The 21,220-nt window shown below is 38.1% G+C and overlaps 1 protein-coding gene across 5 annotated transcripts in view; it reads left to right on the top strand.

Moving 5' to 3' along the window:
* Positions 1-21,220, top strand: part of LOC121062899 (nipped-B-like protein) — a 222,442-nt gene that overhangs the window by 132,190 nt on the left and 69,032 nt on the right. For 3 of the 5 annotated variants that reach the window (XM_040543197.1, XM_040543194.1, XM_040543195.1), the window contains exons 8-9: positions 8,739-8,832; positions 19,574-20,203. In XM_040543197.1, the coding sequence (XP_040399131.1) occupies positions 8,739-8,832; positions 19,574-20,203 (724 nt within the window). The remainder of the gene's footprint in view (positions 1-8,738; positions 8,833-19,573; positions 20,204-21,220) is intronic. The other 2 variants (XM_040543198.1, XM_040543196.1) reach the window with 1 other exon arrangement.

The raw sequence follows: 21,220 nt of genomic DNA, 5'->3' as shown, positions 1-21,220 counted from the left end.
AGGAACGCCACTTGTCACTGGTCTCCACCTGTGGACATTGAGCCATGGATCCCAACTCTTTGAGTGCAACCATCCAGCCAATTCCTTACCCACCAAGCGGTCCATACGTCAAATCCATGTCTCTCCAATTTAGAGACAAGGATATTGTTGGGGTCAAATGCTTTGCACAAATCCAGGTAGATGATGTCAGTTGCTCTTCCCCTATCCACCAATGCTGTAACCCCATCGTAGAAGGCCACCAGATTTGTCAGGCACAATCTGCCCTTAGTGAAGCCATGTTGGCTGTCACCAATCACCTCCTTATTTTCCATCTGCCTTAGCATAGTTTCCAGGAGGATCTGCTCCATGATCATGCCAGGCACAGAGGTGAGACGGACTGGCCTGCAGTTCCCCGGGTCTTCCTTTTTTTCCCTTTTTAAAAATGGGGGTTATGTTTCTCCTCTTCCAGTCAGTGGGAACTTCACCAGACTGCCACGACTTCTCAAATATGATGGATAGTGGCTTAGCAACTTCATCCACCAGTTCCCTCAAGACCCGCAGATACATCTCATCCGGTCCCACGGACTTGTGCACCTTCAGGTTCCTTAGATGGTCTCGAACACAATCTTCTCCTACAGTGGGCAGTTCATCATTCTCCCAGTCCCTGCCTTTGCCTTTTAGGCTTAGGCTGCGTGGCTAGATTTTCATCTTAATGAGAATCTCATCCTGTGGATGAAGCTTCATGGTAGTTATTCTTTACAAGCTTGACACAATCTCTTAACAACTCTTAAGGGGAGAGCACTTAAATTTCAGTTGGTATTTTTGACTAGCTCTTTGAACAGTCTGGTCATAATGATGCCTACAACAGTAGGCATAACAGTAGTTACAAAACCTCATCAAAAGCTTGTGGCAAATAGGCCTTTTTTCCCCTTTAAGTGTTTATTTCAGTTTACAAAATCTGTGGGTAACCTTTGTTTCTAAATTAGCTTGTGGAAGCAAAAGAAGTGTTGCATTGAAGAAGTGTGTTATTAACACCAGGCTCTCTAAATCCCTTACCAGTGTTAATACTGTAGAACTCCAAGAGTGTCATTAGTTTTGTTTTTTTGTTTTATTTTAAATTATAGAATTATGCTGATTAAAATTATTAGCTATGAAGTAGTATCTTAAACAAAAGTTTTGTGATGAAGAAATCTATCATAATACATAATCATCAGATGTGTTTTCTTAGTTTTTGTTTCAGCAATGCAAATTCTTTAAATCAGAAAGCTGTTCTTGACATTAAATATATATAAATATACCCCATCTATATTAAAGGTACACTATTAAGAGAATCTTGGTTTTGTTAAGCCAAGGTTTTTGGAGAAGTTTAATATTAGGATAATTTATTTCAGTGTTTACATTTCACAATATTTAAAAATGTTCAACACTAATTTTGTTATTCAAGCAGTGCAGCCGCATCCTAGTTCTCGAGAACTTAGAAATTAAACTCATTCAGAACTGACAGGCTATGAAAATGTGAAACATACATTCATTGTTCAGTTTAATTGGAGAAGCACTCAATTTAAAAAGCAGTAAGTCTCTCAGCAGCTGCCACCTGCTGAGAAGTACACAAGGTTTGGGATGTATTCAGGTGGTGGTTCCTGAAGGGGGGTTTTGGGCCTCGACACCCTCGGGCTGTGTATGGGGAGGGACTGACTGGCAAGCAGCAGATCTCACAGGAGGGGCAGGTGAGAGTTGGGCAGCGCCAGTTGCACCTGCTGTGCCAGTTCAAACCACATGAAGCACATACCAGCAGTTGACATGTACTGAGAGCAGTGCAAAGCTTGCGAGGTACCTGGTAGGTATCTGAGGAGGTTTCTTCACTGGTCCACTGGTCATAATCCCTCCCCGGGGAGCTCAAACAGTGGTGACCACTCAACAGAAAGCTATGTCCTCTGTGGTATTTACACCCACTGGGGCCAATGCAGCTACCCAGACAGAACTCCCAAGGGAGCATGCAGCCATCCAAGTTTCCAGCTGCAGGATGTGCCCAAGGTTTCTACTAGTGTCTGAGGCAGTAGCAAGAATACCTGTGAGAGGGGTGCCCAGGCAGAACTGCTGAGCTTGGTGGCTGGGCTCCAGGAGATTGACTGGTAGATTCATACTCTGCCCTCAGTGGAACAGAAATGTCAGTTAGGCATAACAGATGACAAGGGGGATCCTGTACTCTCTCTCCACCAGGCAGGAGGCATTGACTTGAGGGATAGAGGTGAATGGAAACAAGTCTCTGCTCAGGGCAGTGGGAGAAGCTCCTACTTGTCTACTTTGCCTTCCCTTCCCTTGCCCTTAACACAATAAATTATGAGGTTCTGGAATTGGAAGGACAGGGACATGATGAAGTGGATGATGATCCATCTATGCAAGAGAAGTCACTGAGGTCAGGTCATCTTATCCCCCGCATCATGACCACCTCCGTAAAGAAAATATGGTGGGTTATTGCTGTAGGTGACTACTTTCTGAGGGGACCAGAGGACCTGATCTGCCAACCAGACCCACCTTTTAGGGAAGTTTGCTGACTCCGTGGGGCTCACGTTAAGGATGTTACCAGGAAACTTCCTAGCCTGGTATGGCCATCAGATTATTATCTGCTCTTGCTTTTCCATCTGGGTAGCGACAAAGTCACAATGAGAACTCAGGGGCAATCAAAAGAGACTTCAGGGCCGTGGAAGATTGATGAAGGAGCGTAGGTAGTATTCTCATCTATCCTTCCAGTTGTAAGGAATGATATTGAAAGAAACAGGTGGACCCAGCTTATTGATACCTGGCTCCAAGGCTGATGTCACCAGTAGAATTTTGGGTTTTGGATGGCCTATGCAATACCAGGCTTGCTGGAGCCTGACGGGATTCACTTTCTCAAAGGGGGAGAAGTATTTTTGCTCAGAAGTTAGTGGGGCTGATTTGAAAGAGCTTTAAACTAGGTTTGAAGGGTGAAAAGAGGTAAAATCAAGCTTACTAGCAATAAGCTATGGGATGGCATGACAGTGTTTGTGGGACAATGTGCTGTCTTAGTCCCAGAGCTAAGACATCATTAGCATAAGTGAGACTTGGTTGGAAGAGTCCTATGACTGGAGTGCTGTGATGGATGGTTATTCATGATATTGTGATGATGGTTATTCATGATATTCATCTCCATGAAGATGGCTCTTCAGGAGAGGTGGGCAGGGCAGGTGAGGCAGAAGGGTAGTGCTGTATGTAAAGGAGGGGTTGGACTGTACAGTGCTTGCAGTTGGGGATGATGTGGTTGAGAGCCTCTGGGTAAACATTTAGGAGAAAAGCTAATAAAGCAGATGATGATGTGTGTCTGCTATAGATCACCCAGCCAGGATGATGATACTGAACGTAGTATTCTATAAGGAATTAAGGGAAATCTCTAGATTAGTTGCCCTTGTCCTTATGGGCGACTTCAACTTCCTAGATGTTAACTGGGACTGTCATACAGCAGACACAAGCAGGTCCAGTGAATTCCTGAAGCACACTGAAGATAATTTTTTGATACAGGTACTAAGGGAGTCAACTAGGAAAGGTGCCCTCCTAGATATGTGGTTTGTAAACAGAGGTGGTCTTGTGGATGAAGTGGTGATTGGTGGCTATCATGGCCACAGCAATCATGAAATAGTTGAGTTTAAAATCCTTGGTGATATGAGAAAAACTGTCAGCAAAGCTACTACCCTTGATTTTGGGAAAGCGGACTTTAGGCTGTTCAAGGAACTGGTTAGTAAGGTCCTCTGGAAATCTGCTTTTGAAAGCATTGTGGTCCATCAACGCTGGTCACTTTTTACAAGCCATTTCTTAAGAGTGCAGGAGCAGTCAATTCCAATGTGTTGGAAATCAAGCAAATGGGGCAGAAGGCCAGCTTGGCTAAACAGATATCTCCTTCAGGAACTTAGGTGAAAAAAGAAAGTGTATGGATTTTGGAAACAAGGTCAGGCTACACAGGAGGAATATAGAGATGCTGTTCACTGTTGTAGGGAGAAAACGTGTACAGCCAAAGCTCAATTGGAGCTGAAGCTGGCCAGTACTGTGGTAGTTAACAAAACAAAAAGGCTTTTTAAAGTATGCTAACAGCAAAAGGAAGACCAGAGATAACATTGGTCCATTGGTTGGTCACCTCACAAATAGGGTTGAAGATAAAGCAGAGACATTTCATATATTCTTTGCCTCTGTCTTTAGCACCAATGACAGGTCCTGGGACAAGACCTGATGACAAGGTTACCCACCTAGTGGACAAAGGGAAAGCAGTGGATGTGGGGTGTTTTTTTTAAATTTATTTTAGCAAAGCTTTCAATACTGTTTCTCAGTATCCTTCTGGATAAAGGGTTGGACTCTGAGAGTTGTAGTAAATGGGGTAACATCAGGCTGGTGGCCAGTCAGTAAGTGGTGTTCCCCAGGGCTCAATTTTAGGGCCAGTTCTATTCAATGTTTTTATCAATAACTTGGACACAGGAGTTGAGTGCACACTAAGTAAGTTTGTGGATGATACTAAATTGGGAGGAGTCATCCATTCCCTTGAGCATATAGAGGCCTTGCAGAGAGATCTTGATAGAGTAGAGCACTGGGCAATTGCCAACCATATGAAATTTAACAAGAGCAAATGCTGGATTCTGCACTTGGGACAATGTAATTCTGGGTGTACATACGTACGTACTGGGGGACTAGTGGCTGGAGTGCAGCCCTGCAAAAAGGGATCTGGTGGTTTTGGTTGATGGTAAGCTCAATAGGAGTCAACAATGTGCCCTGATGTCCAAAAGGGCCAACCATTTCCCTGGGGGGCATTAAGCACAGTATAACTAACCAGTTAAAAGAAGTGATTGTCCCAGTATGCTCAGCATTGGCGTGGCCTCACCTCAAGTACTGTGTGCAGTTTTGGGCTCCACAATATAATGATGATATAAAACTATTAGAATGCCTCCAAAGGAGGGCAACAAAGATGATGAAAGGACTAGAGAGTGTGACATATGAGGAGTGGCTGAGGATACTTGGTTTGTTCAGCTTAGAGAGAGATTGAGGGGTGACTTCACTGTTGTCTACAACTTCCTCAAGAGGGGGAGCAAAGAGGGAGGTGCTGATCTCTTCTCTCTGGTGACTGGTGATAGGATGCAAGGGGATGGCTTAATAAAGCTAGGGGAAGTTCAGACTGGATATTAAGAAAAAGCTCTTTACTGAGAGAGTGATCAGGCACTGGAACAGGCTCCCCAGGGTCATGGCCCCAAACATTTTGGTGTTCAAGAAGCATTTGGACAATGCTCTTAGATATATGGTTTAACTCAGGTTGGCTTGTGTGGAATCAGGAGTTGGACAAGTGCAGGGTCCTGCACCTAGGGAAGAATAACTCCAAGTACCAGTACAGGCTGGGGGGTGACCTGCTGGAGAGCAGCTCTGCAGAGAGAGACCTGGGAGTCCTGGTGGACAGCAGGCTGACCATGAGTCAACAATGTGCCCTAGTGGCCAAGAAGACCATTGTTATCCTGGGGTGCATTCGGAAGAGTGTTGCCAGCAGGCCAAGGGAGGTGGTCCTCCCCCTCTACTCAGCCCTGGTGAGGCCACACCTAGAGTATTGCGTCCAGTTCTGGGGTCCCCATCACAAGAGGGACATGGAACTACTGGAGCGAGTTCAGAGGAGGGTATACGGAGATGATTAGAGGACTGGAGCACCTGTCGCACGAGGACAGGCTGAGAGAACTGGGCCTGTTTAGCCTGGAAGAGAAGACTGAGGGGAGATCTCATCCATGTATATAAATATCTGAGGGGAGGGTGTCGAGAGGATGGAGCCGGTCTCTTTTCAGTTGTGCCCAGCGACAGGACGAGAGGCAATGGGCACAAACTGAAGCACAGGAGGTTCCGGCTCAATATGAGGGGGCACTTCTTTACTGTGAGGGTGACAGAGCACTGGAACAGGTTGTCCAGAGAGGTTGTGGAGTCTCTTTCTCTGGAGATATTTAAACCCCGCTTGGACGCTATCCTGCGTAACATGCTCTAGGTGATCCTGCTCAGCAGGGGGGTTGGAGTAGATGTTCAGAGGTCCCTTCCAACCTCGTCCATTCTGTGATTCTGTGATCCCTTCCAACTCAGCATATTCTGTGACTCTAGTAAATGATATAAACTTGCACTTTAGTGCATTTCCTTACTGGAGCATGTTACATATATTTTATTTGTAATTATACTTTGTAAAGCTGATTTTAGTTGCTATCATGCAGAAAACAGTTTGAAGTATTCAGATGAATGAAAATTTATGTATAGATAATAAGTTTAATCATGATGTTTCCGCCTTTTCAGAAGCAGCATGACCTTTTGTGCAGATACAGCTATGAATGCGGATTATTAAATCCTAAAACTTAAAAGCTTTAATTATTCTTTAGTCTTAGTACTAGGAATTTATCGCATAAAAAATTGTGAGTAGTTACAGGATATTGTGTATTTGCCATTAGTGATATATACAAAATCAGTAAATATACCTTTGAAGCTTACTGCACATACACTCAGTTTAAGGACCATTCGTTGGGAAAATTCAGAGCTTTCCTCAAATATAAGTTTATGCTTATGTTTCACCACTTGATGAAGGTCTGAACTAGGAAAAAGTAAATGAGCACTTCTGACAAGTTATCAGCTACAATAAGAATGGCATGTGTACATGGAAGTTTATCTACCTAGTTAGTCTGTTTTGTTAATCTAATGAAAGACATCTTTGCCTATGTCCTTGGCAATTATGTGTAGAGGACCTCTCCTGTCTTAATGAAACATAGATGCTAGAAAAGTTGCTAACCTAGTAAGTCGTAAGTAAACTAGCAATTCATACAGCAGGAAATTAATTCATTTTGGCTTGCAGTGACACACATGTAAGTTTAAGGTGTAGTTCTTTTTATTGCATTGAATCTGAATATTAGATTTCTTTGCGCATTAGGCTTTCTTCACACGAGGAAACTGCTCTTTTTTCAAGCACTGTTGCAAAAATAAGTGTAATAGCACAGCATGAGTTTTAGATTCACTTTGCTGTGGGAGCAAAAAAATCTAATGGAAGTGTTCTAAGTTGCCCATGGATAGTGAAACCTGGTTTCTTATGGATTCATATTCTTTGCCCTGTAAGCACCTTCAGTCCATACATTTCAAACTCTTTCCTTTGCTCTAAGCAGTGTGAATGAACTATGTCTTTGCAAGATGTAACATGTATGGTGGCTAGTCTGCTACTAGGCATGTGAAAAATGGCTGTTTGGTCATTGCCAAAGGGAGTGTGTAGTTGCCCCATCTCTGCAGGCTTCTATCTTCTTCAAATGCCAATTTAGCTTTCTGACTTTACTGCCTGCTGCTGATTTTTTTTTTTCATAGAAATATGTAGAAACTTAATTACAGTTAATTACAGTTGAGCCTTATAATATTAATTGAGTTGAAACTAGTCATGAGGATAAAAGTATTTAGGGACAAACAGACAATTCAGGGTAAAAAAAAAGGGGGGGGGAGGGAATAATAAAAAGGAGTTATATAAAAGAACTGTGTATGTACAGATATCTCAATATGAGCCACATTAGAATGTTAGCTAATGAAATAACCAAGAATCAGAATTTTATTAGGAAAATGATTAATCTTAAAATTTTTTGAGACTTCACTTGTATGACTTTATTCTTTAAAAAAATAGATTTTTTGCATTTTTAAAAATAATTTATGTAAATTGTCTCTTCATAGATATAAGGGTCGTTAATTTGTTCTTTCCCAAAACATTCCCATAGATATTGTTTAAAAAACAATGCTAGCAATGAGAAATACTGTTTTATAAAAAATTAAATCTAGTAAGGTCCTTGACCGAATAAGCATACTCGTCACCAGCAGAGGCCTCCATGACAATGGTTAAAAAAACAAAAAAAAGGCGTGTGTGTCTGAATAGTGGCTTTCATATTTAATTTTAAGGTAGTGGGGGGGAAAAAGTCACATTTACATTCTTGATGATAAAGCATGAACATCCTTACACTGTAATTGGTATTATATTATGAAGTTTTTTAGAAATTAGGAATTTTTAGAAATTAGGAATTAAAACAAGTTGTTCTGTGCAAAACTGAAAAGACGGTAAAATGTTTTTGCTGTGTTGGGGAATTTCTCTGAATTGCCATCACGTTGTTTCCTATCTAACTGTTAAGACAGGCAAATAAGCTAAAATCGTTCAAGTTATGATATACACAAAACTATCTCAGCTGCTGCAATGGGGGTGCTACAGATTTTGTTCAGTCCTGATGTGTGTATGCTGGAGGGTATAAATATAAAACGTTAGTTTGCTTAAATGTAAAAGTGAGATAGTATTATAGAGAAGCTTTAAGGGCAGGTTAAGTGGAAAAAAATTTGAATTTGTTTTAGAAATCTACTTTTTATGCTTGGTTTCAGTTGTTTATATAGAGTTCATACTTAGCAACAATTTACTATGAGTTCTTGTAACAAAAAATTCCTAAATGTAATCTTAATGTCAACCAAAAGTGGTTACTTCAAACAGAAGATATGTACATAAATTTATTTTTGTGTGCATGTTCTGGTGATAAATTCTTCTTAGGGCTGTTGTGCTCTGGAATATTGCCTATATAGCAGTCTAATTTATAAAGATTTTGATATAAATAAATATTTTTCTAATAGTTGTTGTATGATTTTTCATCCAATCCATTTTATCAGTGTATGTATTAATTTCAGTCTTTATTTTATAAAACGTTCATGTTCACGATGTTATTTTTTTATCATTGTCACTTTAGGATGGCGATCCTTCAATAAGGAATGCTGCATCTTTTTCCTTGAGGTCACCACAGTCAGTCTGCTCTCCAGCTGGAAGTGATGGAGCCCCTAAAGGTAGTCTAGCAGTCATATATATCAATATATTTTTCCCAATTTAAAGGAACAGACTTTAAAGAGGTATTTAGTTAGTCCTTCTAACATCTTTTTTCAAATAGTACTAGAAAGTATGTCTTTAGATTTCAGTAACAAAATCATTTTTAGCCCTGATCCAGAAGAAATTTCTGAAGGTCCAAAAATTGATTAATTCAAAAACATAGCTTAATTAATTCAATTAATTCAAAAATTTAATTCAAATTAATTAATTCAAATCAATTAATTCAAAACATAGCTCAAATTAATGGAGGACAGAAGGATTTTAAATCCTTTCTAATATGAGGATTAAATTGTTTATAAGAACGGTTTTGGTTGCTCTGCATAATAAATGGTTTCATGGCAGCATTATAAGTACTGAACCCTTAACCAGCTCAAAGTGTTTTAACATGCAATGCTTGTCTTGATTGCAATCATCAGTTTTGAAGAACATGAAATTAACAGTAGTTCAGTGAACACAATACATATAGCATAAACAAAGCCTGAAAACCTTAGCTGTGGAGAAGAAATAGGGCAACGTCAGCTGAATCTGCTCAAAATAATTCTTTATGCTAAAATATAGAAAGTATACTGCTGTTTATAATATTATCCTTAAGAAGCAATGACTGAGATGCATGAGACTTAGCAAGGTAGGGGTTGGGCATATTTTTACTAATACAGGTTTTCATATCTTATGTATTTACATGCTAATAGTAAAAAGATGCAACAGTGCTTTCCTCTCTTTTAGCCCTGGAACAAAATTGAGTCTTTCTGGATGGTCAGGTTAAGCTGAGAGAGAGAACAGGAGATGGGGGAGATTACAGAGAAGGTGAGGGTGTTAGGCTTGTTCAGCCTGGATACGTCAGGTCTTAGGAGTGGGGGGAGCTTAGAACAGCCTTCCCATACCTATGTGGAGATTATCAGAAAGACTGAGTCAGGCTTTTCACAGTGGTGTGTAGAAAGGATGAGATACAATGGACAATTGAAATGGGAGGTTCTGACTGGATATAAGGAAAACCTTTTTCACTATCAGGATAGTCAACCACTGAAAAAGGTTGCCCAAAGAATATGTGCATTTTCCATTCCTGGAGGTTTTCAAGACCAGGCTGGATAAAGTTCCCTGTGATGGTCCAACCTTGCTTACCCTGCTTTGAGCAAGAGGATGGACTAAAGACCTCCTGAGGTCTCTTCTTAACTGAATTATTCGATGATCCTGTAACTGCTAAAATGATCTCTGTGGTTCATCTTCTATAGACATACACTGTGTTAGACAGTGATGGAAAAAACATGGTTCAAATGCAAGTGAGAAGTACTTGTATAGCATTCCATCAGCATCATTTTTTTAAGAGGTCTTGTGCTAAAGGACTTGTTGCAAGACTTGTATAAATGGCAAAGACTAAATGTGGTTGTTTTCTTTTACTCAGTGTTTTTCTTTAACTCATTACACAAAATCCATGTTTGTAGAGCATTCACAACATTGTGAATCTAAGCTACTTATACTCAGATATATGATTACTACTCAGCCAGAAGAATATTTGAATTATTTTTTTGGTTAAATTGCAGCTGTTTCAATTGATTGTCTCAGAACCCATTTTGAAAGGATATCATTATAGATTACCTCTGAAAACAATCTGATTGTACATTTCAGATTGTAATGTTTCAGCATTAGAGGGGTTGAAAAAGTGCAAGAGGAGCTTTATGATTTATTTACCTGTATGTTAGATTTACTTTTCTCATTGATAAAGCACACAACTGAAATACTGTTAGTAATGGTGCTACCATTTTGCCTTCTTTGAGATTAATGAACCCTGACTGAGAGAACCATTTCTTGATGCTGCAAGAATCTTGCCAGACATTTTTTTCCTTTAATCAAGCATTTTATAAATGTATTGAAGAGGTGTAGATAATTACAATATTGCTTAGAATATGTGATCCCTGACACTGAGCTTTTGGCTTATGATTTGAAGTGAAAGTGGTTGGTTGTGCTGATAAATTTTGCAGTGATGAGCAAACAACAAATATCTATGCTGAGGTTTTTCTGGCTGCTGTCATTAGCCCTTGAAAGTTTGGTTGACAAGTTGCAAACTTTGATAAAGAACATTAGCAAAATATTTAATTTTTTGTTTGAGAGGACAAAAAGAATGGTACTAGATATCTGTGGTGGTTTTACTCGGGTGGGAGGCCGAGCTCCACCACAACTGCTCTCTCACTCCCCCTCCTCAAAGAGGAACGGGGAGAAAATACGATGAAAAGGGCTCAAGGGTTGAGATAAGGACGGGGAGATCGCACAGTAATTATCGTGATGGGCAAAACAGACTCAGCATAGGGAGACAGTAAGATTTACTGCCTATTACTAACAAGCTAGAGAAGCGAGAAACAAAGGAAAGAAACCAAAAACGCCTTCCCCCCCATCCACCCTCTTCCACCTCCTCCCCCCGAGCTGCGCAGGGGAACCAGGGAACAGGGGTTATGGTCAGTCTATAGCGCTTCTTCCCCGCTGCTCCTTCTCGGTCACTCTCGTCCCCTGCGCTGTGGGGTCCCTCCCACGGGTGCAGTCCTTGCTGAACTGATCCTGCGTGGGCTGCCCACAGGCAGCAGCTCTTCAAGAACTGCTCCAGATATGGGTCCGTACCACGGGGTCCATCCCTCAGGAGCAAACTGCTCCAACCTGGATCCCCCACGGGCAGCAGCTCCTGCCAGGTCACCTGCTCCTGCATGGTCTCCTCTCCACGAGCTACAGGTCTGGCCCAGAATCTGCTCCAGCAGGGGTCTTCCACAGGCCACAGTCTCCGTCAGTGCAGGTCCACCTGCTCCACCGTGGTCTCCTCCATGGGCTGCAGCGCGGAACCCTGCTTCACCGTGGTACTCCATGGGCTGCAGGGGGACAGCCTGCTTCACCATGGTCCTCACCACAGGCCGCAGGGGACTTCTGCTCTGGTGCCTGGAGCACCTCTCCCCCTCCTTCTTCACTGACCTTGGTGTCTGCAAGGCTGTTCCTCACTCCTCTCACTCTCCCAGCTGCTGTGTAGCACAGCGTTTTTTTTTCCCCTGTCTTAAATATGCTCTCACAGAGGTGCAAAACAACATCACTTATTGGCTCAGCTCTGGTCAGCAGTGGGGCCCTTACCAAACATGGGGCAGCTTCTAGATCCTTCTCACAGAAGCCACCCCTATGGCCCCCTGCTACCAAAACCTTGCCACATAAACCCACTACAGTATCGTCAGTCAATAGAAAGATCTCAGGGAAGGATATTACAATATCTAAGCTTTCTTATGTAGTATAGAAATGTGAGGCAATTACCAAAGGTACAGGTACAGACTGCATTTCTGTACTTTTGACGTGGAAATAGCAAGGACTTCTGGAAATTTGGAGTATGTGGTTGCACAGTCTTGAATCATTTAAAACTGAACGATAGCTGACTGACTGATGGAATCTGAATGAGGAAGAAGTTTTGTTTGTAACTCAGGGAAAATATTTGAGGTGACAGAAGTTATATTTGCTTTTTTGGTTGGTTATTCACTTATTGAATGAAACAACGTTTCTTTGTTACAGAAATTATTGCTTCACCTCTTTTGCTTCAGTAAAGGTACCAGAGCAGCTGAAGTTTTATGCAGAAGATTTTAGGCTGGACTTTATCCTTTCTTTTTAATGTAAATTTTAGATTTTTAACTATGTAAACAGAATAGTGGCTCTGCTTTCATGCTATCATCTATTACCACATCTGCTTTTATGGTGAATTCATAGGAATGAATTTTCCTATGAAGAATTAACAAGGAGTAATTTCCTTCTTCTAGTCTCATAAAATTTTTTTGTGGAATCCATTACCCAAGATGGATTACTCATCAAAATCCTTTATCTGTTTATTCTACTTTCCTACCAATCTTCGGGAACTTCAGGAAGAAATATTTATTTATTTAAGACAACTTCTAAAGGTGTGTATAAGGGAAAATCTTCCACAAAGTTCTTAGTCCACTGCTTTCTGGAGAGAAAAGCTCATATATTTACAGTTCTGTTTCCATACAGTTTCCTGAACCTCTGGGGAAACACCTCTAAGGAATAGCAACAATCCTTATTAAACTATGCTATTTTGCAACTTCTTTTTCTTCCTGGAAATAATTTGTATTCCCTCCAGAAATTGTTAAACTTTTTTCTTACAGGAAATATTTCAACATTACCTTTCCAACATTTTATAAGACACTGAAAATTACAGCCATATCCAAATTTTCTTTAGAGGCTGATATTTTCCCAGTTAGTACTTGATTATTTTCTGAATAATTTGGAAATACTACTTTTATTTTCTTAGGGATTTATAAGACTTCTCCAGAGAGATTCCTCTATACTTGGTCTCTATGTATAGTGGGTTGCAAGGAGAAAAAAGAATGTTTTCAAATCTCTGTTGCAGACCTCAGTGCTCCCAAAGGTATTTGTTAAAAAAAAATATCACCTCTCCCTCTCTCCTTTGAAAGAAAGATGGAAGAAATTTATTTAAAGGTGTTTTCTGACAGGGCCAAAATAAGCATTCATTCTTGCTTCTACAAGTTTTAACTTTTTACACAAAGATGCTTCTGAATATAGCAGTTCTAAGGTGGAACAGACAAAGCTGTTTTTTTTTATACGGCATTTGAAGCTGAATAGAAAGTGGTGGGACTCTGCCCTGAAATCTGTTGAAAGAGTATGTGAAAAGTGAATACAATCTGTTCCAAAAAATCTCCCAAATAAATATTGTTCTTTCTCTGTCTCATATGCTATCCTGTTAAGTTTGAATTCTAAATGAAGTTATGCTGTTTCAAAATAAATGTCAATATAATCTGTTAATCAAAATAAGTAATAATTGTTTTATATGTAGTATAAAACTTGGGAAGATTTCTAGAGGAAGATTCGAAGATTTCAGAAAAAGTAGGAAAGGACTTGGGGGCGGGGCTTCCCATCTTCTTACCAGCTACTAGGAGGAAAATTAACTCTATCCTAACTGAAACCAGGACATACCCTCAGCTGGATGAGCTGTATCAGTATCACTCCCAATAACTTCCATCTATTTTATTCTTAAAATGTCAGTAATAGAGTTTCCTTTCTCTTGCCATGCAACCTGTTCAAATTCCTATTGCTAGAAAGCTTTTCTTCTATTTTTTGCATGAATCATTTTGTTGGGAGTTAGGCATGACACTTCTTGACTTCTTTCCAGTGGGTAAAGAAAAACAATTAATGTCCTTTTTTGTACAGCATTCATTTACATATCAAAGACCATTATCATGTCTTCCACCAATTTAATCTTCTACATACTGAACAGTGCTGCTTCTTGCTATCATCTTTACATAAGTCTGCATTTCTAAGCCTCTGATTGTCTTTGCTTTTATCTGAATTCTAATTTGTCTGCATGTCTTGGTGTTGTACTGCCCTAAGTTGTACATACAACTCAATTTGAAAACTTAAAAGGATGAGTAGTCAGAAAATTACTGTAGATGACTTTTTGTATGATACTTCTGTTATATATGAGAGTATGGCTGCTCTTTGGTAATAACTTAGATTCACATTATAAGCTGCTATAAACGTACTGCTGTCTTTATGTAGAATTTGTTTGTCTTCCTGTCATGTTATTACAATTACTCTTTCTCAGATGAATAAGAAGTTTGTGCTTATTCTTACCAAATTTCTTTTGTTTTAAAAGGTTATTCCAATCAGTAAAGATAATTGTCAATTTTGATTCTGTTTTTAAAAACTGTTGCATGCCTCTCTCAGACACTCAACACCAAAAGTTTGGTATCATCATTAGATAATAATTATTAGATTAATGCAAGTACTCTCTAATTCTATTACATGAGAAGTCATTATTGACAAGTATTTTAATACTGCTATTCTTAAGACTGTGCTCTGAAAAGCTGCATTTGTTTACCAATACTCTGTTCATCCATTTTTACCAAGAACGACTGATACTCTTTGAATACATTTTTCCAATAGGATATACTACAATCTTTCAGTATTTTTGCCTAGACCATACTTCTTCAGTTTGTTAGTGTAATTGATATGAGAAGCTATATAGAAAGCCTTGCTTAAGTCCAGGTATGACACTCAATTCTCTTTAATCCACGAGATTTACTGCTTTATAGAATGACATTATTATGATTTGATGATACTTATTCTTAACAAACTCACTTTGGAATATTACCTCTTCATTATTTTCTCAATGCTTAAAACAAATTGTTCTCCTAGTATGTACTGAAATCATACAGTCTATGTATAATAGTCTGGACAGTAATTTGCCATCCTTTTGAATAGACTGTTTTCCATTTTTGAGTGTGCTGGAGGCGCAAATTCTCAAGATGATTATTACCAATTGTGTGATTGGTTTAGCAATAGTTTCAGGGTGAATTTGTCTGATGACATTTTCATGAAAACATTCAATTTATGTGAAGGTGATTAATAGGATCATATTAAATAAAAAAATGATATATATATATTTTCCATTTACACAGTATAACTGTCATCTCTTGAAGTCTTTTGGCAGTAATCTGTGAATGTTCCTCAGGTTCTGTCGTTACCAGGTTCTTAGCTTTTCCAACAAACATCAGTACCAGTGCAATATGGATATTATGGTCTTCACATGTAGAACATATGCACTCATTAATGCCTCTTTTCAAAAAGACTTTTTTCAGTAAAAAGTCTGGAATGCTGTGTCCAGGTTTGACCTATAATGATTTAGTACCCACTTAAATCATGTTCACAGAGTCTCGAGGATCACTTTTTATGAATTTAAAAAGACACAGCACTTGAATGTTGGTGGTGTTTCTCTCTAGTGTGCTATGAACAAAGTATTATCCATCAGTCTTCATTTGTTCACTAGTAGTTTTTTCTGGCCTTCATGCATAGGGAATAATACTTCTTACAAAAGAGCACGTACGATTGGTGAAAGACTTTCTTTCAGCATCTGGGAACCTTTACCTGTAAGGGATTTAAAGGAATATGAAAATACTATTTGGAGTGATCCTTTTGAAGTTGTGAAAGTGAAAAGTTAGTAATTTTAAATATGCAGGTCCTAAGTTCCTGGTAACCTTAATAGTTGTTTTTTAACCATGTGGATCACAACAAAGAAATTGACCAGTGGTGGAACTTTGGTGCATCAGCTTTGAAAGGCAAGTGGTCTTTTTGTAAAAAGGCTCAAAGATTATCAGAGAAAGTATCATGAATGGTTAAATAAGATATGAGTGCTGTGGCATAATTAGAAAGTGTGCAGACAAAAAAATATAAGATTTAGGTATCAGTGTTGTGTATAATCTTCTGGACAAAAGCTTATTTGTTTGCTACTCAAGTTACTGATGAGTAACACAGTAATACACAATGAGCAAGTGAAGCCATTTCATGGTAAACAAGAAGTGGTTTTGAAACTTTTAATTCTTAAGATGGCTAAGTCACTGTTAATGCAATGCACTTTATAGTTGCTTGCGTTACAAAGGATATGTTAGGAAATCAGTCAAAAGTCTCAGGAAAAGAAAAGTGTTTACAAATTGCTAAAGCAGTTCATAAAACTTCTTCCATACTCAGTGCCATCTAGCACTAGGGAAACTAATTAATATAGAGAACCAATCCTGGAGTTATCATGGGTGATCAGTATGACTTTCACTGAAAGACTATGGAGGTATTGTTTATGGGTGTATTTGTTCTTTGCAGAGTTCTGATTTCTTATGTTGTTACCTGCTTCTAAGTTATATTTATCATTATCTGGATGACAATAATTATCTTCTGTTCACTAATGATATAATGACAGTCCCAAATCAATGGAGAGTCTCTTTTTATTTCACAAGTTTTATGTATTCTTGCCATACAAAAGTTTGGACAAGGTTCTGTTGCCGATACTATGGAACTACAGAAAGTCAGATTTTTTTTTCTCCTGAATTACTGCACAGCTCTAGGTTTAGACTGGAAAGCTACCTACATATTTCTCTATTATAAAAGAATGTTCTAAAACTGGGGTCATTCACAAAGATCATATCCAAAGATCATCATATGGTTTACTACACTGACAGCATTTTGTAGAACAAACCTTCTCAACCTTGGAATCTTGTCCGCTTCAGCTAATATATCATATCTCTCTGTCTGTGTATTCTTTCCCTAAAAAACATTTCTTCTGTTATCAATAAGTCTTGTGAGAGCTTTGTTCTCAGATATATAATAGCTCAAAGCCTTCTCCCATAGGAAGTATTCCAGACTGACTTCAACAGTAATAGGTGAAACTCTCTCTGTATAATGAGTGATGTTTTGTCTCAAGTCTAAGCATCCAACAGTGTGTGGTACATGTTCAATGTGTGATACATGTTCAAAACTGTTAATGTCTGTGGTAGAATGAAACTGTTCCAGAATACTTCATCTTTTTCAATTTCTTTTCACCTCAATGCCTAGGCATAGTAGCTTCTAAGCCCATTTGTTGCAAGAGGCTTAACCGTCTGTAGACATCTCAGAAATACGTGAAGTTATTGCCAGAACACATACTCTTAAAATGCAGCTTATACTTACTATTATACATACTGCTGCCTACGAGAGGGAAAACTGTACTTTGTTTCTTCATTTAACTGGAATCTAAGTACATTCAGTGGAATGCACTGAATTCTGACCTCCTCAAGTCTACCCAAAGATTAAAAAAAAAATATAAAAAAAATCTTTTGCTGCAGTGTTATTTTTCAGCATGACAAATCCAAAGTAATACCAAAGCAGAATGATCTTGTCATATTTACTTAAAAGTTTAGGGCAAGGAAGAATCAAATCTTTGTCCTCTCTTTGAAGCCTAACTGTGTAGAACAATGTGTTCCATTATTGCAACTTCAGAAGTATTCATTTAAGTGTTAATTCAAGATTAAGATGTCAGTAAGTTCTTTGAAAAATTTTGAGCTGCCCCTGATATTTGTAGAAAGCAAAATGCACCCTGTATTTCCAGTGAGTGGTGCTCATTACCTTAAAGAAAATCAGTAGCTAACAATTTCTGCTATTCGTTATGCCAAGACAATCTTGTAAATTATTGTTTAAAGAGGCAGTAATTAGGAGAAGTGTGCGTGCATGCCACATGCATGCATCACAAGAATAGGAATCTATGGTGGAAGGCAAGTGAGAGAGCTTTGCAGGGTGTAACCAGGACTTTGGTATTAGTGAATGGGTGTGGTATCTAATTTGAGGAGGGGAAATAATGTAGTGAAAAGATCTAGAGAAACAGGATGAATCAAAACAGGGCTTCTCAACATTGTGGATATTACTGGCAGAATATGGAGTTGTTTCTCATGGTCAAGGAGAACTGGGTAAGAGAAACTCATTTTATACCCAGCTCTACATACAGAGCCTATAGGATATCTCACAGAATGTACTAGAGATAGAAAATAAAGTATAGCAGCCTCTGCAAAGCCATCAGTAAAGGAACACCTTTCATTTGAACTGCAGATTTGGTAGATGTATCCGTTCTTTTTTTCATCTACAGGTCAGTGCATTGTTTAATTAATAATATTTCTTAAAATATCTGAAAGACATTTAAGCTGCAGAATAAAGCTACTTTCTTGTTTAGTGGTGTTTCTTGAATGAAGCACGTGGGGACCTGTCTTCCAATACATTTTTGAGTGTTGTTAGAAGTACTGATTTATGATGACCTAAAACAGAATGACTAATAATAATCTCAGTCACTGCCTTCTGAAGAGCAGTATTCCCTAGTGGATGAATGGGATCAGATAAATGTTTGCTTTGTTTAAACAAGAGGAGGCTGGAGTATATTGGTCTATTATTATTATTACTATTATTATTTTCTTTTTATATGCACCAGTATTCCTTTTTAAACCAAAAAATGTAGCTTAATTATAGCTTAAAATCATAGTTGGGAAAGGTTGAAATGTTATCTGCTTTTCAAAGTTCTTTTTCTGTGCTAACAGTTATGGGGAGCTTGTTTAATTTGAGGAACAAAAAAAGTGATGAATTGGAGAAGATTTTTAATGCCCTCTTTTAAAATGTCATTTTTATGTCCTCTTTTTAAAATTTCTCTAGATATATTCAAAGTCTGGAGTGAGCGAATATAGAAGTAAAAATTCATACATTTTAAAAGAGAAAGAAAGAGAGGAGCTAAGGCAAGGAATATTTAAAAAAAGGTGTGAAAATGAACTATCAGAATCAAAGTTAAAGAAGAAGGAAAGACCAATTTATTTTTAAGACTTTTTCTAATTTCGTCTTTCTATGGACACGTAAGCTAGGGAACCCTCCCTAAACAACTGTTGTGGTGTTTTTTTGTTTATTTGTTTGTTTGTTTGTTTTTAAATTTAACGATGTGTGGCTGAAATGGCTAACAGTACACTGATCATTAAGTCTTCATCACTGGACCTTATGAAGAATCTTTTTGATCTTTCCTTTTTCTGTAGTCAACTTACTTTCATTGACTATTTTCTAATAGTTGATATTCTGAACCTGCAAGTACTATTTTTGTGTGTGTGTGTTTTTGTTTGTTTGTTTGTTTTTGTTCCATCTTCTCTGAAATGATCCCTTCGCCATTTGCAGTGGACTGTTAAAACTTCTAGGAAATACAATGTAACTATCTGGAATACATCTTGATCTAGGAATGATGTGTCTCCTACCAATCTTATTTAGACCTTTTGTGAACACAGATATATGTACAAATACACATTAAAATTATGTAGGTTATATTTAGTGTGTTTTTATATAAAATATGAAACAACATAACTGTTCAGTTTTTCTGAATTATTATTCTAGGATCAAGACCACCTTTAATCCTACAATCTCAGCATCCACCTTATTCATCACCTAGAGATGTTCCCCCAGACATACTGTTAGATTCTCCAGAAAGAAAGCAAAAGAAACAAAAGAAAATGAAGTTAGGCAAGGATGAAAAAGACCAGACTGAAAAAGCTGCAATGTATGATATCATTAGTTCTCCTTCCAAGAACTCCACTAAGCTTACATTAAGACTCTCTCGTGTAAGATCTTCGGATATGGACCAGCAGGATGATATGCTTTCTGGTTTGGAAAACAGCAGTGTGTCAGAGGGTGATATACCTTTTAATGTGCAGTACCCAGGACAGACTTCTAAAACACCCATTACGCCACAGGATGTTAACCACCCACTAAACACTGCTCAGTGTTTGCCGCAGCATGAACAGACAGCTTTCCTTCAGGCACAAGTGCCTGTTTTACAACAGAACACTTCAGTTGCTGCAAAACAGCCTCAGACTCCTGTGGTACAGACACAGCAACAGGTTTCGCAACAAGGAACTATAACGTCATTTGATGAAGTAGAATTGGATGCATTGGCTGAAATTGAGCGGATAGAACGTGAATCAGCTATTGAAAGGGAGCGATTTTCAAAAGAAGTGCAAGATAAAGGTAAAAGGATTGTGTGTGTGTATACACTATATTTATTATATAAATATATATATGCCTATAAAACCCATATATATATATATATATATAAATAAAACTTCATTTTATTGTTACATAGTTCAATTCTGTTTACTCAGTGTAGGTTCTTCTATGATATTCATCTTAATTTCCCTGCAACAATGGACTGTAATTTCATATATGCATATTTTTAGTAGTTGGTATTCTTTATTTGGGATCTTACTGTATGGAAAGTGAAGTTCTTATGTTTCAAAATTCTTTTTAACCTACTCTTATTTGAACCATGAGACCGAATGAAGTACAATTAACATCATTTATAAAGTTTCTAAAATCCCACTAGTATGTACTATAAGTCAAAATTTGTTATAAGTTATGGTAGTTGAATTTTTCATTATCTATGTTACCTAATTTAAGAAAATAGAGGAAAACTTTTATCCTCATCTATTCATATCCCCATTTGAACCTAATGTGAAGAAGGTGTTAGATTAAAATCACATCTCTTCTTTTAAAGGCACTGTAATGATTGGATAATATATACTACTATATTGTATCCAGTGTTGTTCAGCTGCTCACCAGAGAGAGCATGTTTTCTCCATATTCAAAGATTTTTTTCTGTTTTTAAAAATGTCTGGAGAGGGAGAATGAGAATTAGAATATAATTGTTATAAATATTAAGTTTAACGCTTTAGATATTCCTTATTTGGTAACTAAATCAACTCTTGTTAAAAACGTTGTTTGTCAATCTACAGAGAAAATGGGTGCTCACCTCAAAAGAGATCTACTACCTTTAATTTTGATTTAGTTAAATGGGGGATTTTGCTGCTCTGCTTACCTCTCTTGTAGTAATTTTAAATTTATTTATGGAGAGCTTGTGGTTTGTCTCCTAATACTTTGTTTCTTCAAAAGCTACTTTTATTTCTGCACTGCTAGGGTAGATTCTGCAGCATATTTTAGCTGAGAAACAGCTGGAAAAATGTGTATTTTTTATGGTGTGCAACAGCC

The sequence above is a fragment of the Cygnus olor genome (genome assembly GCF_009769625.2).
Source record: "Cygnus olor isolate bCygOlo1 chromosome W unlocalized genomic scaffold, bCygOlo1.pri.v2 SUPER_W1, whole genome shotgun sequence".
NCBI classification, from domain to species: Eukaryota; Metazoa; Chordata; class Aves; order Anseriformes; family Anatidae; genus Cygnus; species Cygnus olor.
The sequence above is the reverse complement of the archived record's forward strand: the minus strand, read 5'-3'. Positions and strand labels throughout refer to the sequence as shown.